The sequence below is a fragment of the Xenopus laevis genome, chromosome 2S, assembly GCF_017654675.1.
Source record: "Xenopus laevis strain J_2021 chromosome 2S, Xenopus_laevis_v10.1, whole genome shotgun sequence".
Classification (NCBI taxonomy): Eukaryota; Metazoa; Chordata; class Amphibia; order Anura; family Pipidae; genus Xenopus; species Xenopus laevis.
This window is the reverse complement of record NC_054374.1, coordinates 126,976,015-127,001,437: the sequence shown is the minus strand read 5'-3', so window position 1 is coordinate 127,001,437 and position 25,423 is coordinate 126,976,015. Positions and strand designations below refer to the sequence as shown.

The window sequence follows — 25,423 nt, the reverse complement described above, 5'->3', positions numbered from 1 at the left end:
AATGTTATTATCAGGCTGTGATTTAATGGGGTATTTGGAAAAGTGAAAGATTACAGATTATTATTAGAAATGTTACCGAGGCTTTTACTTGGGAAAACTATGTCTGCGTTTATATTTTTTTAATTTTCTTTTAAATGGAAGTGAAGAAAACATGGGCATTAACTTAAATATTTCAAAAACAGTTGCACAGTGCAGCCTGTGATACATTTGAAGCAATCAGTTTTGTTGAAGTTAAGGCAGAATTGTAGCTAGAAACATATTTATTGAAGACAAGTAAAATCCCCTATCCACAGTATCTTGCATCACTTAACTTTTTCCATTACACACAGCAAAGGGGCTATAACAGGGGTTTAGTGTCCACTAGACAGCAACTAATAGTAAAATAATGAAACATAATTGTGTACAGATGCTATTAGAGCTGCTATGGAAAGATGCTTGAATTGCAGTCATCCTAATTGGCATAAGAAAAAACATACACTGCTCTTGAGTCTATGTAAGATAATTGGGTACGAAATTCAGGACTGCATAATTGTAACCCCTTTCTACAAATGTATAATTCCTGCTTGTATCTTATGCAGTGTCTTTGGAGAATGTCTTGCTGGATGTGAAGGAGTTGGGTAAAGGAATGGATCTGATTCGGAAAGAGAGCCATCACCATGATAACACTGTCCTAAGGAACTTTGTGAGCTCAAATGAAGGAAAACTAGACAAGCTTCAGAAAGATGCTCGAACTGTTGAGGTAAAGCCTTAATAAAGTGGTCTATCATTTCACCCCATTCACTGCCACTGCTACATCTGTCACCATTCTGTTGGTGTTTTTGCTGTAGTGTGACCACTTAATGTAATTGCAGATTGCAATGATCAAAGCAAACCAGCTTTCTTTAATCTTGGGGATAATTTTGTATTATAAACCTAAATACCTCTATACTAACTGCTTTTTAAGGCCATTACACAGGGCCTTTGCTTCAGGATAATGTGCTGCAAGGTTTGCTAGAATGCAAGATTATGGACACCCAGCTCAGATACAGATACTTACCTGGAAGTCCAAGGTGTCTTTAGTAATAGAGCAACGGGTTTTCTTTCTAGCTGTGGTGATTTCACAGTGCGTCTTTGTTTGGCAAGATATTGACCGTATTAGTCAAGAGTAATCTCTTTAAATGGCCTGGAAAACTTGTGTCCTCTATGCAATACCAGACCAGATGCTGCCACTCCTCTGCTTGGACCAGGCAAAGGGAGTGAATAGAGTACAGCTGCATTATCAACACTAATTATCAGCACATCTTCTGGCAGGCACTACCTGAAGCAAGACAAAAATTCCACTACGATTTTGAAAGGTTTTTGGGGACTTTAATTGGTTAAATGCAAACGTATGTAATGTAGCTTTTACCTTAGCTAATAGGCTATGATTTACCATATTTACTGCAATGATTAGCTTGATCAGTTCGGAGTTATTCACTTCCGCAGTGTGGTGTTCTAGCATAAGTGAGCAATAGTTTTACATGTCTCCTTTCTCCTGCAGGAAGTATATGCAGCTGTGGTGCTCTATTTTGGAGAGAGTCCAAAGACAACTCCACCTTCTGTTTTCTTTCCTGTATTTGCACGTTTCATCAAATCATACAAGGTAGAGTAATAAATGGGCCCTTGAGCAGTAGTGGAAGTAGTTTCACAACCACCTGTAGCAGGGACTGCTTGTCATTCTCAGAGACTGTCTGCAGATCTCAAAAACTAGTCCTTTTCCTGCAATTGTTCCATCAGGAAAACAGTCTCTTAAGGGTGTGTCCACCTGTCACAGTAGAACCATAACCTGCTGTGCTGGCCCATAGTGCTGGAGCAGCCAGAAGAGACTGCTTGGTGTGTGTCATGGGTATACTGAATGTGTGCTCTGATCTGTCAGCTCTTTCCTCCTCCTCTTGCAGGAATTTGTAGCATTTCATGGTTTTGCCGACCTTTAGGGATCCTGTGGGTGGATTTGATTTTGCTCTCGGGAAGATGAGCTAACAGATGGTGATCTTATACATTCGTACAGCTGAATGTGAGGGATGTGTAGATTAACCCAGCAAATACTAGTTAAAGGAACCATAACACCAAAAATATATAAAAATAAATAGTGTTTTAAAGTAATGAAAATATAATACCCTGTTACTCTGCACTGGTAAAACTTGTGTATTTGCTTCAGAAACTGCTACAGTTTATATATACAAGTTGCTGTGTAGCCATGGGGGCAGCCATTCAAAGCTAAAAAAGGAGAAAAGGCACAGGATAAACAGCTTATAGCATATAAACTCTGTAGTATACATGGGATTCTGCAGAGCTTATCTGTTAGCTACTTTGTATCATGTGCTTGAATGGCTGCCAATGGCTACACAGCAGTTTATTTATATAAACTATAGTAGAGTTTCTGAAGTAAATACACCAATTTTACCAGTGCAGAGCAACAGTACATTATATTGTCATTCCTTTCATTTTTTGGTGTTACTGTCCCTTTAACAGAAAGACTCTGCTGGCTAATCCATTGGCAGATGTTAGAGTATTTATTGGCTTTGCCATACTGCATATGGCTTGTTTAGGGAATTGACAATATATTTATATTGTGATTTTTTTTTGTACCTTACCTACCTTTGTAGGGCGAAGTTGATAAGATTGAAAAACAGTATTTATGTAGAGATTATTCGCAGTGCTGCATTTGAATATGCATACTCATTATCATTTTAACATTCAGGAAGCTGAGCTGGAGAATGAGATGCGCAAGAAGCAAGAAGAGGTCCTACGAGAGAAGATGCTAGCGCAAGAAGCAAAGAAACTGGACCCCAAGGTATGTGATTCCTACAGCCTGCAAACACACACACAAACACACACATCCAGGGGAGGCAACTGCCTTCTGTAGCACAGGACTGACATATGAAGGCTTATGATTGAGCTCATGAATGCCTTTATAGGAGCAACCAGGAGCATTGCAGCCAGTCATCTTTATAGCACACAATAGCGACAGCCACCTCTTCTATACTACTTTTATCAAATGTTAATTATTTCTCTAATCTTCTGGCGTAATTAAGCCTAATTAACTGCTACAGTCAGGTTTGCATAGCAACACTGTTTGTATTCCACATTAAAATATTTTTCTGAAATCGGAATTGTCTTTATCGGCTCTAGGGATGGGCGAATCTGAGCCGTTTTGTTTTGGCAAAAATTTGCCGCCGGCGAATAGTTGCCGACGCCCATTAAAGTGTCGGCGTGGCAACATTTTTTTGACGTGTGTCTTTTTTTTTTACACACGCCGCCACACAAGTCTATGGCCATCATTTCCACGGTGAAGCTGGGCAAAAAATTCGCCCATCCCTAATCGGCTCTAAATGTTTTATATTGACTGTGTAACACTAGTGCTTTCTACATTCTCACCCCCAAGCTGATTTATTTTCCCCAGTCCCCAGTGCAGAAAAATAAACGGCAGCAGCAAGATCTGATTGCAGAGCTGCGCAGAAGGCAGGTGAAAGATCACCGGCCCGTTTATGAAGGGAAGGATGGAACTATTGAGGACATTATCACAGGTGAGATTTTTCTTCTCTTTTTTTCCCCCTGGTGAAATATTGCTGTTTCTCCTGTGCTGTATAGAAGACTGAAGAACCCACAAGCCCTTCTCTTACTATCTGAAAACAAAGCATTTTGCCTTCATTTGACTGTATATCTTTGTTTCCCCCCCTCATTGACTACAGTCTTGAAGAGTGTCCCTTTCACAGCCAGAACAGCCAAGCGGGGCTCTCGGTTCTTCTGTGATACATCCCTATTTGAGGATTCAAACTGTTAAACCCCAATGCCTTAACTCGTATGAAAAGGTACACCTGCACCCCTTGCATGCATTGACTGATCCTTTTACAGCATTTGACCCAATTTTATGAAAATCAGTGGAATGCATGCCCAGGTCCATAGCAATGACCCTCCCCACAGATTAACGGTTTATCCATGGTCTACTAATATTCATCCAAGGAATGTGAATACTGCATGACTCCCTGGTGTGTGTACATGCTGCACCATATGTGTATCTTATACACACTTATATCTCTGCAATATGTTTCTATAAATAAATAATCCTGCCTTTACTCTGATGCACAAGTAGTTAAACAAAATTACTTTTGTATTAGAGATCACTAAGTTAACTTCAATGCAGGGTAATAAAGGAAATACATTGTTCACTATTTCATAATTCCTTAAAAGGGATACTGTTATGGGAAAACATGTTTTTTTCAAAATGAATCAGTTAATAGTGCTGCTCCAGCAGAATCCTGCACTGAAATCCATTTTTCAAAAGAGCAAACAGATTTTGTTATATTCATTTTTGAAATCTGACATGGGGCTAGACATATTGTCAGTTTCCCAGCTGCCCCCAGTCATGTGACTTGTGCTCTGATAAACTTCAGTCACTCTTTACTGCTGTACTGCAAGGTGGAGTAATATCACCCCCCCCCCCAGCAGCCTAACAAAAGAACAATGGGAAGGAAACTAGATAGCAGCTCCCTAACACAAGATAACAGCTGCCTGGAAGATCTAAAAACAACATTCAATAGTAAAAGCCAAGTCCGACTGAGACTGATTCAGTTACATTAAGTAGAAGAAATAAGAGCCTGCCAGAAAGTAGTTCCATCCTAAAGTGCAGGCACAAGTCACATGACTGGAGCAGCTGGGAAACTGCCAATATGTCTAGCCCCATGTCAGATTTCAAAATTTAATATAAAAAAATCTGTTTGCTCTTTTGATAAATGAATTTCATGGAGAATTGTGCTGGAGTAGCACTATTAACTGATGCGTTTTGAAAAAAAAAAAAACGTTTTCCCATGACAGTATCCCTTCAAAGGTACAGTGATAACTTCACAGTAGGTTATAGGCACACTCAGTGTCGGACTGGCCCACCGGGATACCAGGAAAACTCCCGGTGGGCCCAGGTGTCAGTGGTCCCTCATGCTTCTAAACATTTGGCCTATTTCCTATTTCTATGAGAACAAAGAGACTAAATAGATGGAATAAGTATGTAAAGAAAAGAGACTAGGAGAATAGATGTTGAGTGAGGAGAGGAAGAATAACAGCACTGAGAGTAGGTGGGCCCCTGATGTCCCAGTCCGACACCGGGCATACTAGCCCTGACATTAACATTGTTGTCGAGTTCATTAGGAGATCGGGCAGCTTCCATATACGATAAGACTGCAGAGACAACCTGCAGGGTAAATGTGTTGCTTATGGCAGTCATTATTGGTGACACTGCTCAGAAACACTTTAGGATGTCCTCCTGTCATCTTCAGTGCCTCCCACAGACAGAGCATTTCCTATATTTTCTGTATGAGGCAGTGCAGGTGGTTAAAGTTAGTAGCACGTGGAATGTTTTATCTACTGCTGACATCCGACAGAAAACCACAGTAGGCAGAATGAAAATGTTCTGCTCAGTGGTCCGTCACCAGTGTTTACAGCAGGGATCCCCAACCTTTAGAACCCGTGAGCAACATTCAGAAGTAAAATGAGTTGAGGAGCAACACTAGCATGAAAAATGTTACTGGGGTGCCAAATAAGGGATGTGATTGGCCATTTAGTAACCCCTATGTAGATTGTCAACCTACACTGAGACTCTGTTTGGCAGTGCACTTGGTTTTTATGCAACCAAATCTTGCCTCCAAGCCTAGAATTCAAAAATAAGCCCCTGCTTTGAGGCCACTGGGAGCAACATCCAAGGGGTTGGAGAGCAACATGTTGCTCACGAGCTACTGGTTGGGGATCACTGGTTTACAGCCTGGGTGCTTTCAGTTTAAATCATTGGGGGCAGTGACGGGTGGACAGAGGCATTTTGTCCACTGGAGACTTAGGGCATATTGGCTGCCACTGTCCTGCTAGAGAATGTGCATAGCCCACAGGTTAGACCGAGTTAGAATTAAATGATTGGGAAAAACGACATAAAAGCATTCTATATGCAGTCATAAATCAGACTATAAGTCAAATCAGATGTTACAGTGCTGGTCTCATTCACTATTTCTTTCTGACATTATTTCTTTAATTTATTTGGGAAATATAACGCCACGAAGCAAAGATCTCTTGCAGAAAACCATTTCCCCTGTTTAACTAGTCTGTGCCTCTGGAATTTTCCTTATCCAGTAATCTGCCTTTTAACCAGATCTTGAGAGCTGCACAAGATGCATGACTGTTTGCAGGCCTCCTTTTCTTACTGTCATTTGCCATGATCTGCTGACACACAGCAGTATTCAGTTGGCATTATGTGTGCATGTTTAGCAAATAATCGGACTGAGAACAAAGTATTCAATTACGTTTTATCTAGTGATTTATTTTTGACTTAGAAATATATACATTTCCATTGTATCTCTCAAATTAGAACCCAGGAAGAATCATCTCTAATTTCCCTCCTTTTGCAGTGGGTAAGGAATATGCAAAGGAACAGCTACAAACTCCGTTTGTGACTTGGCTTATGCAGGCTAAGCTGCTTTTGCTTAAGAGGACTTGCCTCACCCAAAGTAATCCTTCTTATTGCTTCCCTCCCAGACACATGATGTTATGGAAATAGACCTGGCATGCATGTGTCAGTGTAGGGCCATCTTTGGCAGCAAGAGGGATTTTTTACAGTCAAAATTGTATACCTTATAGGGTTGTACTGGTATATCATTCCAAGCTGGACCAATTTAGTACCCCCTACACCAATTCATTTGCCAAGGGAAAGTACACCTTATTAGGCGAATGAGCCGTGCTATAGAAGAAAAGTCTGCTGCCTTCTGTGTGCGAACAGGCACGGGGTCGGTAAGTCAGTCCACACAGTGTGCATTTTGGCACAGAAATCGTAAATTGCTAATTTTTAAATATGCTCTTCAAGAGCACTGATTGATTCTGCATTTGGCAACCCACACACAAGTTCAGGGACTGGAAGGCAGCAAGCTGGCTTTTCTCCATGGTCCATTAAGCCTAATATGTATATTTAGCTTTTCTAAAAATATTCAGTAAAACATTAGCATGGATTGTTCTTCACTGGGAGTATCATGGGCATCTCTATGCTTAGGTCTGTGAGTAAGATCTACCTTGCTGGCTTCTCTCCTGAATTCGTATTCACAGTCAGCTAATATCATAGTATCCAGAGGCAAACATGTCATTAAAAATGGCAGAATATTTGCTTGACTTTACTGTGCAATAACCCTCTCAATATCTCTCAGACACAGGAGAGAATCCCAGTTTTAATTAACCAATACAATTCTAATTGTGCAGGCAGCTTTGGACTTGAGAATAAGGGTGAGGCATTAGCAAGGGGACTGGTTAGTTTTGCCTTTGGATGGGTAGCGAAATATACAGATTATGAGCCAAGACTGTTCCCTTTCATCTCATAATCCATCACTTATAGTATAACTAAAGCAATTATCAGTCACACCACCCTTAATATGGCTGCCTTTCATTCCAGAAAAATTCAATTACAAATGCTACAGCCGCTTCAGCTTTCCTGTACAGATTCAGCTGCTTTCTCTCAGTGACCATCTTGATTCTTTCCCCTTTTCAGACCTCCGCAATCAGCCGTTTAGGCGCGCAGATGCAGTTCTCCGGAATGCCTGGAGGCAAATCTAGTACGTACAAGAGCAGAAGTCTTTTGGGCTTCACTACAGTCTCATCTTAGTGCCTTGGGCCTATAATTGAGATGGACTTATCAGATGTCTCTGCACTCCTCCCTCCATTCCATGTTTTAAAGGAAATGAAGAATCCAGGACACTTTATGAAGTGCCTTAAATTTCAGTATTACTGGACTATTGTTTCTTTTACTATTTATATATTTTTATTGTTTTTTTACTGTGTAAATATTTTTGTAACGTTCTTCATCCAACCAGTATGTACCCGCTGCTGTGGCAGAACTGGCTGCAAAAGAAGAAAAAGAAGTGCCTTGAAAGTGTTTTGTTTTTTTGTATAGAGTTTTTATATGAAAGTGATAGACTCAACACTAAAATTATATAAGACTGAAGTCTTCCGCATTGAAAAGGGCTTGGAAATGAAAGCCTGTGTTTGGGTTAACTTTAATAGAGATATTATTTATCTTCTGTACTTGCTGTATGGATGGTAAATTAAAGGGAAAGTGCCAAATTTAGTAGACTGCTTTAGAAAGTTGTTAGGAAGACAAGTTTCTGTGCAAGCAAAACGAGTTCCTTGGTGGAATGCTACCATGGCTAGAGAACACACTGCTACATATAGCCTGTAGCGGTTCTTATGCCGTCTCACCTCTGTTATGGCACTGGGAAACCCTCCGCTAATACTGTTTTCTGCTCACTGACCTTAATTGGGACTCAGTAGCTTGTTCTTTTTTGTTTATATCCTGTAAAATGTGTTTTATTTTGTGTTTTATTTCATTAATGTAAGCGGATTTGAGCTTTGCAGTAGTTTCTCCCAGTTCCACCAGTGTCCATTGTGAAATGACTGGGCCATAGGCATAGCCATCTAATATGCAGGGTCACTAGAGGAAAGATGTTGCTGGCTGAACAACAAAGGGATATCGTATAGATGTATAGTTGTGCGTGGCACAGTTTTTCCTTGCTTATTGGCCATGCCCCCATCATTCCTATGTGCCACAAAGGCCTATGAATATTAAACAGGCATCAGCATTTCCATCTTGAATTCTATTTCCGTTCATATTTGACCAAAATGGATGGGGACACCTGAAATGGAACACACATCAGCCCAACGGACCTGCTTCATAGCGACTTATTGAGAGAAGACCAAATAATTCATCCTATTTGGTAGAGGTGAGGAGGCTTATTTAAAAAAATATTCCGTGACCAATCTAAGTCCTTCGTACTGGAAATCTTGGTTATGCCGTGACCAACATGTCCTGACTGCTCAACTGAGCCAAGTCTGGGCCTTCCATTCCTGTAGGGTTTATAAATGAACTGGTGATTAGGTTCCTGTCAGTGTCTTCCATTTAGCCTCATGGGCCTATGTTTTAAATGACCAGATAGAGTGGCACTGCTTAAGCACCTTGGGATATTCTCTGTGCTCTTGAGGACCATATGAATACTGTCTTACCAAATACTTTTTATATTATTATGCACCTTTATCCCAAGCCAAGTAACAGAGGTTCCTGACAAGCAGTAAATACACTAAAGTAATGGTGTCACACGCCAAGTATTCTTTACAGTTACAAGAGTAGTTCCCCTTGAATTTGCAATAAGCGATTACAGTCCCCTAGTACTTTTATTTTTATTTATGCCAAGGCTCTCGTAGTCAGAGCTGAGAGCTTGCTCTTGCAAGAATATGAGCCCTTTTTAAGATGACATTTTATATTCCTATACAAGCGTATTCCTCCACTACAGCAAGTCTGATATTGTAACTTATTATTGGCTGCTCAGCAATCATTTAACTTGGTCTCAGTAACAGACCCCCATTCCAATGGGCAAAGTTTAAATTCCAGTTTTTTATTCTACAGTCATCCCTTTCAGTTATTTTCTATATCATTTACAGTTTAACTTGTAAGCATTCCATTGTATCGCCTTCATGTAACTTTTGTGCATGTAAAATACATTCCTGACTTGGCAGATACCAGGGAGCGGCTGTAGCTTTTTCCAGTGTATTAATCCTGTACAGTATATTATTGCTAATATAAAGCCAGTACTTGTTTGCTACGGGCTGTTTTCTTGTCTCATTGTCAGATTACGAGAAAATTGTTCTTGCTTTCTTTCATTGTCTCGTCAACAATAAACTTGGAGAGCTTAACTTGCAGTTACCATGTGTCTATCCAGTGCTTTTCTCCGCTGTGGTCAATATTTGCCTTAGCTGATGATGGACGACTAGCTGCTGGGAGAAGAAACACATTATTGTCTGTAGTGCCACAGGTTGGGCTTCACTTCTGTCTGAATATTTTGACAATAATGTGCCATTTGCCAATGGAAAGCAAATCATCATCATCATTTATTTATATAGCGCTGTGAAGATACGCAGTGCTTTAAATCTCCTTCCTTATACCCTAGACCAGTGCTCCTCTTTTTTGGGGTGGCTGCCATATTCTCTCTCATTTTCAGGCATATCTTTTACCTAGCTTGGCACATGCACAGTACACAGTGATCTTTTTGGAAAGTAATATAACACTGGCCCAGGGTATCAGGTAAGCAAATAATATCACCGAGGGTGCCTAACAAATTGGTACCTCCCCATAGACAATGTTGCTTGTCTCTTAAACAATTTCACTTCTCCTTCTCTTCTATAGACAGAATGGTGTGCATGGCAGTATTACTATTACTGCTTCTGTATGTGATCTGATTATCCATCTACAGTGAGATATTTATACTGGATGTTCCGGGGTAGGGCTGTCATTTTTATAGTAGGCGGATGTTCAAGGAAGATCTGGTACTCTCCACTCCCATACAGCAGATGCCGGTAATTTAATGTGGAACCATCCCTGTTAGGTTTGAAGAGTCAGCACTGGAGTCAATCCATTCATTCTAATATGGGCTAAATGAAAGTCAGGAACATCCATCAAACTTCCAGTGCTGTAGTAAGGAAGAGAGAGCAGACAAAGTCAATTTCCTTTGGGAAGCCAAACTTGAGTAATGCAGTGCAGCTGGCCAGTTCCTTTGTATTTCCTCACAACAAAGAATTTGGTTATTTTCAGCGTAGACTGCTCCAGCTGGTCCTTTTATTATCCAAAACAAAAAAATGCTATAGCTTTCCCATCGCATGTGGTGCCCAGGGATACTATAATATCTTCATACGTAACATGCCTGGGAAAGACAGGCACAAGGGTTTTTTACTTTTTTTACTTTTTAAGCACCCTTTTTTCAATTCAGTTATTGTCAGAATTTTAGAGGAATTGTTCAGTATTAAAATAAAAAGTTGGCAAATAGATAGGCTGTGAAAAACAACATGTTTCTAATATAGTTAGCCAAAAATGTAATGTATAAAGGCTGGAGTGACTGGATGTGTAACAAAACAGAACAATACTTCCTGCTTTGGAGCTCTCTTTGTTTCCACTGATTGGTTACCAGGCAGCTGAATGAGCTAAATGCTGAGGATCAATTGCATACCCTCTGAACAGATATGTCCCATGTGGCTCCCCTTAAAGTCGCTGACTAGTTAGAGAGCTGAATAGCAGAAAGTTGTGTTGTATTCTGTTCTGTTAGACATCCAGTCGCTCCAGCCTTTATACATTACATTTTTGGCTAACTAACTATATTAGAAACATTTTTTATTTCGCACAGCCTATCTATTTACCCAGTTTTTAATTTTACAATGAACTGCATGCGCCGAAATGGACGGAAATTGACGCAGTGCAGAAAGAAGACACGAAGACCCAGAAGATGGCTGTGTGGAACTCTGATGCCTGACTCTGTGCCGAGGGGTAAGTATAAAGTTAGGGGCATTTCCGCGGGGGGGGCAGCTATGCTGGGGGGGGAAGAGCGCTTAAGCAATTCTAATCAACCAGCTGTTCCAGCTTCCTAAAACTCAAACCAACCACTTCAGTGAATGACTTGTACAAATAACAGAATACGACAATCAGTCATGGTTCCTATCACATACAAATATATGCTTTTATCAAAGGGGCTTGTGGCTCCTGCCTCTTTATTTCACTAATTTGCTCCTTTTTATTGCAGTTTTCTGATAGCTAGTTAAAGTGGACCTGTCACCCAGACAGAAAAAGCTGTATAATAAAAGTCCTTTTCAAATTAAACATGAAATCCAATTTCTATTTATACTAAAGCATTCATAGCTGCTGTAAGCTCATTTAAAAATCTCAGCTGTCAATCAAATATTGTCTGCCCCTCCTCTATGTCTCAGGCATAGAGGGTGGGGCAGACAATTACTTTCACTCTCCATTCAGCACTTCTTAGATGTCACTGCTCTCCACACATTCCCCTGTTCTCTTCACCATTTAATTGTGTAGCCAGTTCATGGGGATGGACATCAGGTCCCCTATTCTGGTGCACAAATAAGATTTTCAGATGACTCAAGGCTTGCCCTAATAACAGTGTCCACAAAATGGCTCCTGCCTGCTTGCTATAATTATTAATTCCCAGACTGAAGGAAACAAGATTCAAATAATTTCTATAGTGTAATTAAAGTTAATTTTGCTTGAATAATGTGATAAAATAGGATTTTGAATAATTTTTTTGGGGGACAGGTCCCCTTTAACTCCCTTTCTCCTAATACGAGATTTCAACTGTAGCTTCCTGCCATGTTGACTATGCCAGTGGAAGATTTATAGGCTCTAAATATATGAAATCAAAACCAATTGAAGAGTCGAATTTGAGGGATTTTTTTTAATAAATAGATTTCACTTTACAACAAGTTTTAGTAAATCTCTGTTTTAGAGATGGTACCTAAGTTCTTCTTGAGCTGAGAGTCCCCTCAGAGTGAGAGATTTTGCAGTTCTCTCAGCTAGGATCTGTGATTATCATCCAGCATTAGGAAGGAATAAATCTAGGATCTATATAAAGCTATTAGCACACAGGGCTTTTTTCAGATGCCAGAGATGTGTCTTCCAGTCGCCACTGATCTCAATGGGAATCTCCTGACACCCCTAGTACTGGAGATGTTTGGCTTGAAAATGCAGTTTTAAGAGTTTTTAGGCCAATAACTGCCTGTACTAGCAATGTCAGGCCATTGGAACCAGTGGGAGGTGGCAGGTGCAGTTGCTCAGCCCATGGGGAAGGTTTCTAACTAGATCAAACCGATAACTTAAAACAAAAAGAATTAAAACAAAAATGGAGTCAACACCACACACTAGACCAGTGCCTAAAAGCTGCCTCTATCTACTGATCATCGTCCAGTTGCTGTAGCAAGCTTCTCCGCTGCTTCTCCAACTCTCCTTCACTGAGCTCACTCTCTGATGTGTCCCAGCCTGTCTGGAACAGAAACAATAATGAAAAACAGAAAGCTTAAGCAACACAGACCGTAATGATATTATAATTTTCATGGGGAAAAATAAATAATGAAGATGGAAGTGAAGGCACGGCAACACTAAATATTTTAGATTGTAAGCTCTTGTGAGCAGGAGCTTGCTAATCTTTCATTAATATCATTTTGTTGTGAGCAAGAATCAGAAACACTGGATACAATAACCATGCACTTATCTTCCAAACCTGTTAAATAAGAGTGTGCAAGATGATTGCTAACATGCAAGCGATGGAGTACTGGGGAGAAGCGTGTCCCCAGTGCTCCCCATAGAGCAGCTGGGGGACATGCCGCCCCGAAAAATGTGCCACCCTAGGCCCGGGTATATGTGGCCTCACCACAAATCCGGGCCTGATTAGAGGTTTGGCAGAGCTGCTGGGCATTGCTTAGGAACATGGGTGTGGGAGCAGAAGGAATCTTGTAGAGTGATGCTATAAAACTGTGTCAGTATAGGAGTGATGTTGTGCAGCTATATAAATATAAACTATGGCACACACACACACACTCCGAACAGGAACAGAACAGTTATCTCTAACTGCTGAGGGTTGGAATCTATTTTCCATGAATAATAATCTAAATATCTGCCCAGAACAGTACATGGAATGCAGCTGATGGTAATGGTACCCAATGTTTGCGAAGCCTATTCTAGTTCTATGACGGGGATGCCACTAGCAGGTGCAATAGTAGGTGTGAAACCCTCACTTACTTTCTCCTTCCGTGTGCTTTGCTTCTGGGATTTGTATCGGCAGTCTGGGGGCTCAGCTTCAGCTTCTTGGTCACATTCTCGCTCCTTTGTCCTCTCTTTTATTGGTTCCTTTTCCTGTTCCTTCCTAATCTTCTCTTTATCTCTCTCAAGTTCACTCTCTGGACTGTTCTAATGTTAAAGAAAATAAACAGCACAAGCAGCCGCTAGCAATTACCAATGAAAGAACTTCATTCCATCCTTCACACAAATGCACCAATTGCAGAGCATTAGTTGGCATCATGTAGAATTACCAAGCTAGATTTTTTAAGGAATTCAGCCCACTCGAAACTCACCGATTTGTGTCGCTTTTTCTTATTTTTCTTTTTTTGTCTCTTGGACTTCTTGGAGCTGTGTTCTGTATAGGGGAACAAAAAGGCACTTAAATGACTATATTCCACCCAAGTGAAATGTAGCAAGCGCTATGCAGTTCTTTGGGTATTAAATGAAAATCATACGTTAAATTATATCTGACTGTCCGGCATCTGCTTCTTTTGTATAAGAAAGGCTTTCATTCCATAACTGTATGGGAGCCATGGATGTCTTTTGGCCCTTGTTAATCTTCATTTTAGTACTAAATCCATTGAATTCTAATATCTGTATCACGAAAAGCCCTACAGGACTCCACATGGTTCTCCCTGTTTCTAATACTTATATTAGAGCTTCTAAAACAAACATGCAATTTAATAACTGTACTTTATGGGGCATACTTATTAGCATTGGAAATAAACATCACTGGTCATGTTGCCCATAGCAACTAAACAGCAATTCGATTTAAACAGTCATCTTAAAGTTAGAAAACTAAAGCAGATATCTGATTGGTTGCTATGGGTAACATTGTTAGTGATGTTTGTCTCCGATGTTAATAAATATAAACCTTATATCGAATTCATTTGGTGAGGTTATGTAATAAACAGCACTAGCAACTACTTAGCAGGTAGCATTTATTGGATACCCGAGGGTCGGGCGGGTTCGGGTCGACCTCACACTGCTCCTCGCAGGTGGCGGGCGGGTGCGGGATGAGCTCTTCTCCTGCTCTCTCCGCCCGCCACCTTCAAATGCCGGCATCCGACTATAGTCTCGCGTCTGCTCGCCCCACCCCTTTTGTGACGTCATCGACGGGCGGGTCTATAAAAGGACCCTGGAAGCGCGGGTGGGTGCGGGTCAGGACATCACTAATAACAGACAGTATCTAGCTCCTTCTCTCCCTCATCCCAGCCCTTATGCTACATTATAACAACTATTTCCAGTTACTGGTTAACCCATTTACTGAGTCAATCCCACCTCCCAACCTTACCCTCTAGACAAATCAGTTCTATTTCCCTTTTGAGTATATGGTATTAAACTTTCTCCTTTATCATTCCATCTCAGGTCCTCTTTATTAGCTTTACACGTTGCTTATGGGACATGCAAGGCTACTTGGGTGCTGGGGACCCTTTTACCTGAATCTGCAGAAGAGGAGATTTCTGAGCCAGACTCTGAATGGTTCCGCTTCCTCCTTTTCTGTATCCGATGGTGGTGATTCTCCTCTTCGGATTCTGACCCCTGCAAGAATATAAATGCATAGCAGAAAATACTAAATTCATATACAGTATTCACTCACTATATATTTCCAACTGCTTACAAATATCTCTCTTCTGAGGAAGCCTGAGACCCCAGTGCAGTTCTCCAAACAAAGGAGGCTGCTGACTTCTGGCCTTATTTTAACAAAAATGTATTCCTGTGTGTTTCACCTCTCCAGTTCCCTTCTTTTTCTCTACATTGCACATATTTTATGGCTTTCCTACAGATGGTCACTATTACTGTTTATAGAGTGAATCTCTGCATGTGGCTCAAAGCTGCAGCCCCACCATCTTAATACTGTAATGATCCAACATGGCTCAAAGGGCAGAACACACTACATATTCATTGAGCTTTATTATATCTTTGTACTCCACAACCTCCAAGTCACGTCCTATGCTGCCCCCCAAGGCATTCAGTTATATGCAGCTACAGATTTCTAGCACAGAACAGTCCATACCTCTAAACTGAATATCATTCTGCACAATACCAAGTATGGTATTGTGCAGAGCACAAAACACAAGAAATATATTTGTCTTCAATGGGAGGATATGGAAACCACACCAAAATATGACCTTTTTCTAGTCATCCGATTGGCTTTCTCAATTCAGAAGCTCTACAGTTTGCAATTTTAGCATTTTTTTTTTTTTTAGCTCAAATAACATGCATTGATTTGAATAAGCGACTGGAATATGAATAGGAGATGCCTGAATAGAAAGATGAGTAATAAAAATTAGAAATAAAAGTAAATGTGTAGCCTTACAGAGCAGTTGTTTTATAGATGGACCCCCGTTTGAAAGAGTTAGAAAAAAGCAGGCAAATAAAAAAATAAATAAAAGCAAACTGAAAAGTTGCTTAGATTTAGCCATTCTATAACATAAATGTTAACTGAAAGAGAACCACCCCTCTGATCTGCATCAGACAAAACTGACCCTTCTGTGTCTGAATCCGATACTAATCATAGGTCTGTTGCGGTAGGGACAAAAGTGAATGATGTATCATTTTTGTGACGTGCTAAGTAAATGTGTAGATGCTATATAAATGACAGATAATAAACTGCATATCTAACAATTCTAGACATACTATATTACAATAACTATAGTCACCACCAGGGGGCAGCAGAAGGCTTCTTTGCTTAGGTGGTGTATAAAAATTGTGCTTTTATTGATCCACTACATGTTTCGAGCAGAGAGCTCTTTTTCAAGTGTTAACAGAATCAAACACCACACAAAAATTTAAACACTCTACCCACCCCCAATTAGTGTGCCACTGCCAAGGGTAATTTTTCGGCCTAGCTATATTCAAGTAAATACAAAAGACAATAGAAACCATTATAATAAAGGTCCCAGTCCCAGTTTTTTCACTTTTGAAAATTTCTTTGAAAATTAATTTACTACGGCAAGGTAGTTCCCTTTATAATTAGATTGTTTCAACCTTATGTGAAGCAAATTGAGCTCTAGGCAGGTGGTTTGCAGTGCCAGGGTGAGTGTTGAGTTATTTCCTTTTAGATGTTCCTGAGGATAAAGACTTTTTTTCTCCCTTATCTACTTGGATGGACTATTTTATTACACTGAAAGGCTGTGAATGTGCACATCTCTGGCCACAACCCCTTTACACACTAATTGGGGGTGGGGTAGAGTGTTTCAATTTCTGTGTGGTGTTTACTGTTAACACTCGAAAAAGAGCTCTCTGCTCGAAACATGTAGTGGATCCATAAAAGCACAATGTACTGCGTTTGACCAAGTTCTTATCCACGGATATTCCAGTATCCATTCTCTATGAGTTTTAAACCTATATGTAAATGTAATTCAGTGCAGTATGTCTGTCTCTGGAGAGAAGCAGAAGCTGTAGCAGAAGTCAACCTAACCTGGATGTGTGAATCAGCCGGCTTCTGCTACATTGTACCAAACGTCCGAGCCGCCAGTGCAGAGAATAAAAAGGGACAGGCCGATACTGCTCACAACGGCAATTACATTTACAAACAACTTTAAAATTGTATTTTTTACATTATTGGAACGTACAATTACAGTGTACCCATCCTCAGGAGACGTCAGATGTTCCCAGATGTTTTTCTTGGCTGTGCGCTCAAAAATATTCTTGTGTGCATACTTTCTAAAACTGTGTGTGCTCTTGTGTCCTTTTATTATGTGCGCTGGCCTCAAGATTTGTGTACAGGTTACATTATTCACATGCAAGTGCCACACAGAGAACACCAAGTAAAAGGGCCCACCTTCTCTGCTGCAGGATTGTCCCACCCTTGGACATTCTCTTGACCTTTGTTCTTTGCTCTGTCCATAGAACTCGGGGACTGGGAATGTGAACGCTTATGATGGTGCTTCTTGGATTTCTTCGAGTGCTTCTTGTTTCTGGCATGGTGATGCTGGCATTCATTCTAGAGATTGGTACATAGTTAAAATGCAAATGCATCAGCAATAACTTCACCATAAAGTACAATATAAATAGAAAGGTAATAGAAGGGTTCCTGGAGGGAAATCACCTCAATTGAATGAACAAATTCTTTAAACAGACGGATTCTTTCTGATTCCACAGTAATTTGGTCAAAGGCAGGATCACCAACAAAGCGTTCCCTCACCTAAAGAGACACAGACAAGGTTAGACTTTCTTAGTTGTTAATAAATATTGGGAGAAGTTAGAATTCACAAACTTTTTCCCCAGGCACCTCATCAAAATGCACTGGCCTTGAAATCTTACCTTCCACTTCCGTGTATTTCCTGAGGCAACTTGTACATATCCAGTCTGGCACACGTGAAGTATAGTAAGGTAACACTGTTGCAAATGCCTCGTTTTTGTGGCAACCAATCTCCCCAAACGCCTTCCCTGAATATGCGCCGGCTAAAATGAAAAAAACGCCGGCGCTAATCACACACATCGTTTCGTTTTACGAAGTTGCACAAAGTTTCCTCGTGAGGCAACTTTGGAAAACGAACCGTCACGTGTGATTAGCGCCGGCATTTTTTCATTTTAGCTGGAGCTTATTCAGGGAAGGCGTTTTTACGGAGATTGGTTGCCACAAAAACGAGGCATTTACAACAGCATTGGGGGGATGCTGGGATTTGTAGTTCAGCAAACTTTGGAATAACTCCAGTTGACCCTGCTTCTGTAAACAATGTTACCCACTGAGAAAGGGTTTCTTACTTCATCCCATGCGCTGTCTGTCTCCAGAGGTGGAATAGACTGCTTCAGCATACTTTTAAATGCAGCTTCTTTCCTTCGAATTTTGCGGGCCTCCTCCTTTCCACGCTCACGTTCCCGAGCTTCAGCTTTCTCTAACAGCTAGGCCAAACAAGAGAAACAAGTTAGCCCTAAGGTTCTCCCCATCTTGCCTTTGCTCCCCTTTCTTTCCCCTGTGCCAGCTGCCCCAAGTCACTTACACTATTAAATGTCAGTTTAATGTTTCCAGCATCTAGCGTTGCTGCCCGCTTGTCAAAACTGATGATGTGTGCAAAGTCCTCAAAAGTTGTGTTTACCTCCACACTGAAGTTGCGATCCTGGATGTAGCACAAGAAAATGCCACATAATACACAAGTTAAATATTTCTAGGGCATTAGCTCAAGTAGACATGCTGGCACTTTTGGCAACTAATAGCACATTAGACAAGCAATAAAATGCTCAGAGTTGCTCCTCAGTCTCCTGCAATCATGAAATGCATGCGAGTCAGGCAACTGTTGCTCACAAATATGCACTAGTGGAATTCTGAGCAACACTCACCAGACACTGCTGTTGAAATCAGTGTGGAGCGATTCCATACATTTTGGCCCTGAACCATGTCTATTAATCAACGTGGTAACAAATAGGTGGAATAACTATATGTGCCATTAAACAGATTTCAATAATAGCCAGGGAAACTGTTTTAATCGCAATTAAATTGTCGCAACACAAACACTTTTGTGTGTTTTTCCCATAACCGATTCACTAATACATCAACATACATGCTGCAGAATGATGTCTAATTTACAGGCTGTTCCACAACAATTAGGATGGCCATTTACTTACCATTTCCTATATCTGAATATATATAAAGCAATATAGACCAGCTGGTCATGGGTTGATTTAGACAGTCGATTTAGGCACTCTGTATATTTGTATTTGCTTCAATAGCTTTAATATAGTTGACAGAGAGCAGCTCAGTTGTAGATGTCTAGGATGTTGTTGTAGAAGACTTGGTCTTGGGGTGAACAAACAGTTCTCACCTTTATTATATCTTTAATGATCTTTTTTTCATCATAAAAGCGAGCCTTCAGTTCTTCCACGTAGAATTTAAACAGGTCTAGAGGCGTTGAACCTAAGTGGACAAAACCCAAATAAATAAAACATAAGATAACCAAGAAGGCTAAGAACTCAAAGCTGACTAAATTCAGACTCTGAATGTAAACTGGCACCTAATTCTAGAAGGTTCCTGTGGCTTTAGCATTCTTTCCTAGTTTTATTGCTGCAATAGGACCTACAATACATCACCCCCACCAAGTTCATTCTTAAAGACGTTCATATTAATTTGTGCAAAGCTCATGGGCATTTAAAGCAGAAGTAAAAGGGCGGATATACTGAGAACACTGTGGCGGCTCTCAGAAATAATTCTTGGCCACCAAATTATAAAATATTAGCTTAAATTTTCAGATTTGTATGGAAATCTGTGGCTGCATTCTTCAGTTATAAAGCTGTTCTCAGAACAAAAACGAATGAGCATACACCAATACAAGTTCTTAATAAGGTCCTACACAAATTCCACTAAAGTTCTCTGCAAAATGAATGACATTTAGAAGAGCAGTGTCTGAGTCTATGGAACATGCAAAACAAATGGACATCACGCTGAGAATCACCTGTCTGTCCCAGCATATTGGCGAAGCGGAAATCTGTACTGATAGATGGGTACAATTCCATCCAGGTAGACATTGAGTGCAACTGGCCAGTCTCATGGAGCTCATCAAGATATACCTGTAAGGTGAAAGTACATTCTATGTTCAAGTACTCTTCCCACTGTTCATGGAAACATACTCAGTGACATCAGGATTATGTACCAACAAGGACTCTCCCGCCATTCTGCACTCACAATATCAAAAGATTAATGTACTCAACAATAAATATTTTTTCTTAGTTTGTAAGGAGGAAGCATGAAAGTAGGTTAAAGAGCCTCCCGATCAGAAGGCAGTACAGCGCTATAAAGAAAAAATCACAACCCATTCCTGATACCATGGCTAAGGAACAAACGTGAAATTATATAGTGAATTAAGTACCCCCTATTGTAAAATATAAGGATATTCTAAGTCAACAAGGAGTTTCATGACCATATAAAAACACGAGGCCGAAGACCTACAGGTCATGGAACTACAAGCTTACTTCTAATATCCTCATATTTTCCAACAAGGGGTATTTTATTTATTATAATACACAAGTTTTAGTGAGTCATGTGACAAAATTATATCTGTTTATAACTGATGACATCACTAAGAGGATATTCATGGCTTTTGTGTATTATATATTTATAAATCCCCTTTATTTCTCATATACTGTAAGTGCATACCAAGGGATCCCCGCTACTAGGGAGGAAGGAACTCACTGGAAACTAAGACACTATGCACTGCTGTGTCCCCCAATGAGACAGTAAAAAAAAAATTCATATGTGATACTGTATGTTATTCAAGAGGAAAACACTTTCATTTAACCTGCCTACTTCTTTCTGCAGCTAGCTAGTGTCAATTTCTAGAGTCGATGAGTGAAAGGATAATTATTGCCTCCCTCTGCCTTTACATATCTCAGCTGTATGTGGGAGACTCATAGAGAGTGCTACTGTTAATGCTATGATATCTATATTCAGTTATTTGCTTCAGGATTACCAAATGATAGCAAATTAAAACTAATCGGCAACATGAGAGATAAAGGTGGTTTTAAATATCTGAACTTCTCTGTATGTCTCGTAGGCACAAGTTCCATACTTAAACAACAAATCTGCTGAGCTACTGAGCTACTGTTTGAGCACGGTCTTGACGGCATTTCTTAATCTCCCAGTTGGGGTTGAGTTGTGATGATAAAGGGATTGGGAGCTGTAGTTTAAATAACATTGACATTCCGCATGCACATGTCTGCTTATGAGCACATTTCAATGTTTCCATATGTTCACAAGTTTATGTGTTGCACAAGCACATGTCCTGCAGCTGATCTCTGTTTGACCCTTCAATAAAATGCAAAAGTACATCAGCCCCCCATTTCCTTTCACTCCCTGCCATGCTGTGGTAAATAGCAAACTAAGTTTTAGCCAAAAATAAACTTTTACAAATGCAGAATTTTAGCATGGTATTTTTTGAATAAAGCATTAAAACTTGTGAACTTTGTTCAGGATTGTAGTATTAGTGGAGGGGACTACAAGGGATTTTATACTTAAAAAATTTTGGGGTCACTGTTCCTTTTTATGCCTTTACAAATGGCCATCACACTGCAATTTGAACACTCTATCACCATCTTAATCATCTCCTATATGGCTCTCCAACTCATAAAGCACATGAATTTGGACACAATTTCTCTTCCACAGATGATTGAAGCAGGCATCAGGGTTGGCATCAGACGGGTACTACAGTTTCAGGACCCATTGCAGAAAGAGGCCCCAAGAGCTGCAACGGTGTAATTTTTGGGGCACAAAGTGGACAGGGCTTGAAAGGGAGTGGTTGGGTTTGGAGCAACATTGGGTTTAGTTTTGGCATAAAGGGCCATGCATTGGGCAAATCAATGTTGTTTCCATCCACAGAGCATTTTTTTATTGGGGCCCCATTCCATGGTGCCCAGTTAAGCAGTAGGTGAATATTTGGACCCCTTGGAGGAAGGGGCAAACCCTACTAACTTAATAGTAGAATGGGGTCCTGTGATTACTGATGGTGGATGCTGCAGTCCTGGAGGCAAAAAGCAATAGCAATTACATTTAAAAAACATTAATGGACATTTATTGGTAATTTACTTAGAATTACAATATCTTTTACTATAGAAAAAAACTGCTTTTGAATGAAGGGCCTCTTAAAGGGGTACCTTTGCATATCATTACTCTGAAGTGCACAATACAGATATGATGAGCTAACAAAGTAAAAGCTATAACAGCTTTTGGCACTACTAAATCGGTTAACATTAAATGTGCAAGCAGGCTTTGGTATGGACACAGAATCTTAAATGTAAATATGTAGAGTACCTGAAAAGATTCTCTGTTTTTGCGTTGCTGCCGTCGCTCTCGGAGCCTGGTCCTCTCCTTCTCTTCTGCTTCATCCTTCTCCAGTGCACGGATGTGTTCCTCAAAGCATATAAGCGCATCTTCTTTATCCATATCTTGGATAAAATGGCTTACAATTAATAAATGACTAAGACGTATACATTATCTGTCCAGCTTTCCAGAACTCTACGACTTACTATGTTTCAGTGATAACAGCATGACCCTATTAATTTTGATTTCAGCTGGAACAGAAGTACTATCCCTAGCACGCACGGTACCAGAATGATTTAAAAAAACGAACAAACCATGAAATAAGGTTTGTGTTTTATAACTACATACATACTTACTGTGAGCACCCAATATTCCTCTTCTCCATTATTTGCATCCATGTGTAACACTTTAGGTAGATATGGCTTCCATATGTAACTAACATTTAATAGCATTTTAAACAACCACTACAGTGCAAAATATTTTTTAATAACCTGCTTGGCCAAACACATCTGAGATGCTGATTAAGTACAATGTAAGGACAATATAATAATGGTTGCTCCAGTTTTAGGAACACTCAACAGCCAATCAGCAGGTAACATGTACTGACCACCTATTTAAAAGCAAATATTTGATTGGTTGCTATGAATTACTAGAACAGGTACAATAATTTTGTCTTGTATTACATATAATAATAATAATAATAAAAAAATCACCAAGCTTAGGTCTTTATTAAAACATATAAAAGGACTTACTCTGCAACTCTTCATCCTCAGCAAAGATTGGATTGTCCATGAGGTACTGCTGGGCCTCTGACCACGTGGTTTGAAAGCTAACTTTAGTCATATTGTCTAAAATATTCTTGAGAGCTTGAACATTGCGTTTCCTTAGCAGCTTTGCTTGCTCCTAAAAATGGACACACATGCAGGTAACCTCTTCTACAGACACAGGCTTCAAGAACACAGGAGATTTCTAAGCATAATAGACAGGATTCTATAATTTCATGAACCATTTCGCTCCCTGCACATTAAGAGGTTTCATAGGCATGTAAGCAGAATACAAACACCTACTAAATACTCAGTGGTAATGATTAATTTAATTTTACAAGAGGCCATGCCATTATGCAGGTAAAACACATTCAGCTATTGTGGTGCTCCATGGTAACAATGACCCTCCATTTGCAATGCCCTCTATACCTTTTCTTTCTTTGCCAGGAAGAAGAGCACATCATCATAGATCTCCTTACGATCTCTCTCAGGGACAACAGACCAAACTTCTTGCTCTCCAAACATCTGCTCAGCTTTTCTGTGAAACAGATAGTGTGTTTATATGGTTCTACAGAAAAATGATCAGCAATACAATATGCATGTGAGAGGGGTACATTAATGCTCTCTAAAGTCAGATCCTGTACTAATGATGCATAGGAAATATTTTAAATTCACTTCTGAAGGTTTCCTATGGAAGAGATGTGAGAATCAGAGGAGGCTTGCAGGAATGCATGGAGACAGACATGGAGACAGAACTGAATATATGTAAGAAATTTTTTAATTAGGCTATGGACACATGTGTGGATTTTTGCTGCGGTACACGGCGCGGTTTTTAAAAAGCTGACCGCTGCGGAAATAAGCTAGCGTAAGGAGGTGTAAGTGTTTTAAAGTAATGAAAATATCATATAGTGTTGCCCTGCACTGGTAAAACTGATGTGTTTGCTTCAGAAACACTACTATAGTTCACATAAACAAGCTGCTGTGGAGCAACGGCGGAAATTGAAAAACGGCTATATGGCACAGGTTAACTAATGGATAACAGATAACACCATTAGACAGACAGAGCTTATCTGCTATCTGCTATCTTAAGCAAACACAGCAGTTTTACCAGTGCAGGGCAACACTGCATTATATTTTCATTACTTTAAAACACTTTTATTTTTTGACATTACTGTTCCTTTAAAGTTACCAGGAGCCACCCCTGTTAACTCTATGGTGCTGCCGCCTGAGTTTCAACTCGCCCCATTGGCATACCACCCCTGGCATGAGTAGAAGAATTCTAAACAGGTTAAAGGAAAAAATGTTTTTTTAAACGCATCAGTTAATAGTGCTGCTCCAGCAGAATTCTGCACTGAAATCCATTTCTCAAAAGAGCAAACAGATTTTTCTATATTCAATTTTGAAATCTAACATGGGGCTAGACATATTGTCAGTTTCCCAGCGGCCCCAAGTCATGTGACTTGTGCTCTGATAACCTTCAGTCACTCTTTCTTTACTGCTGTACTGCAAGTTGAAGTGATATCACCCCTCCCCCCAGCAGCCTAACAAGAGAACAATGGAAAGGTAACCAGATAGCAGCTCCCTAACACAAGATAACAGCTGCCTGGTAGATCTAAGAATAACACTCAATAGTAAAGTCCAGGTCCCACTGCATCACATTCAGTTACATTGAGAAGGAGAAACAACAGCCTGCCAGAAAGCACTTTCCATCCTAAAGTGCTGGCTCTTTCTGAAAGCACATGTCCAGGTAAAATAACCTGAGATAGCTGCCTACACACCAATATTAAACCAAAAAAATACACTTGCTGGTTCAGGAATTACATTTTATATTGTAGAGTGAATTATTTGCAGTGTTATTTAGAAATAAAAAATACATCATAAAAATCATGTCAGAATCCCTTTAAAGAAGGAATTGTTGGAGACAGCTAAAAAATAAAAGGTTGCAGAAATCTAGACAGAACCATAAAAATCCATGGGAGTCAGCATCCCGTCCACAGGGCTCCAGTTCTACAGCCCTGATCTAAATAATTAAAAATCAGTTGGTGTCTTGTCTTAAAGGTGCGGTTTAGCTTTGAGTTAACTTTTAGTGTGTCATAGAATGTCTTATTCTAAGCATCTTTGCAATTGACCTTCATTTCCCCCCTTTATATGTTTTTTTAATTATTTGCCTTATTCTCATTACAGCTTTCAAATAGGGGTCATTGCTATTTCTAGTTTTTATAACTCACCTTTCTATTCATTTCCCAGTCTCTTATTCAAATC

At 40.0% G+C, this 25,423-nt stretch overlaps 2 protein-coding genes across 11 annotated transcripts in view; one reads left to right on the top strand and one right to left on the bottom strand.

Annotated features, from left to right (window-relative positions):
* LOC108709808 (formin-like protein 3) overlaps window positions 1–9,729 on the top strand; it is a 67,988-nt gene extending 58,259 nt beyond the window's left edge. For 4 of the 7 annotated variants that reach the window (XM_041584366.1, XM_018249976.2, XM_018249974.2 and 1 more), the window contains 6 exons: window positions 579–739; window positions 1,520–1,621; window positions 2,720–2,812; window positions 3,422–3,545; window positions 3,711–3,830; window positions 7,529–9,729. In XM_041584366.1, the coding sequence (XP_041440300.1) occupies window positions 579–739; window positions 1,520–1,621; window positions 2,720–2,812; window positions 3,422–3,545; window positions 3,711–3,802 (572 nt within the window). In that variant the 3' untranslated portion in view covers window positions 3,803–3,830; window positions 7,529–9,729. Of the gene's footprint in view, window positions 1–578; window positions 740–1,519; window positions 1,622–2,719; window positions 2,813–3,421; window positions 3,546–3,710; window positions 3,831–6,364; window positions 6,408–7,528 lie in introns of all 7 variants that reach the window. The other 3 variants (XM_018249979.2, XM_018249977.2, XR_005965895.1) reach the window with 2 other exon arrangements.
* Window positions 9,730–12,084: 2,355 nt separating this feature from the next.
* Window positions 12,085–25,423, bottom strand: part of prpf40b.S (pre-mRNA processing factor 40 homolog B S homeolog) — a 32,450-nt gene continuing 19,111 nt past the window's right edge. For 2 of the 4 annotated variants that reach the window (XM_018249972.2, XM_041584365.1), the window contains 13 exons: window positions 23,591–23,699; window positions 23,150–23,300; window positions 22,389–22,522; window positions 20,038–20,152; window positions 19,411–19,502; window positions 18,592–18,708; window positions 18,356–18,493; window positions 17,697–17,792; window positions 17,430–17,591; window positions 15,082–15,184; window positions 13,936–13,997; window positions 13,604–13,771; window positions 12,085–12,848 (listed from right to left, as the gene is read on the bottom strand). In XM_018249972.2, the coding sequence (XP_018105461.1) occupies window positions 12,756–12,848; window positions 13,604–13,771; window positions 13,936–13,997; window positions 15,082–15,184; window positions 17,430–17,591; window positions 17,697–17,792; window positions 18,356–18,493; window positions 18,592–18,708; window positions 19,411–19,502; window positions 20,038–20,152; window positions 22,389–22,522; window positions 23,150–23,300; window positions 23,591–23,699 (1,540 nt within the window). In that variant the 3' untranslated portion in view covers window positions 12,085–12,755. The remainder of the gene's footprint in view (window positions 12,849–13,603; window positions 13,772–13,935; window positions 13,998–15,081; window positions 15,185–17,429; window positions 17,592–17,696; window positions 17,793–18,355; window positions 18,494–18,591; window positions 18,709–19,410; window positions 19,503–20,037; window positions 20,153–22,388; window positions 22,523–23,149; window positions 23,301–23,590; window positions 23,700–25,423) is intronic. The other 2 variants (XM_018249973.2, XM_041584364.1) reach the window with 2 other exon arrangements.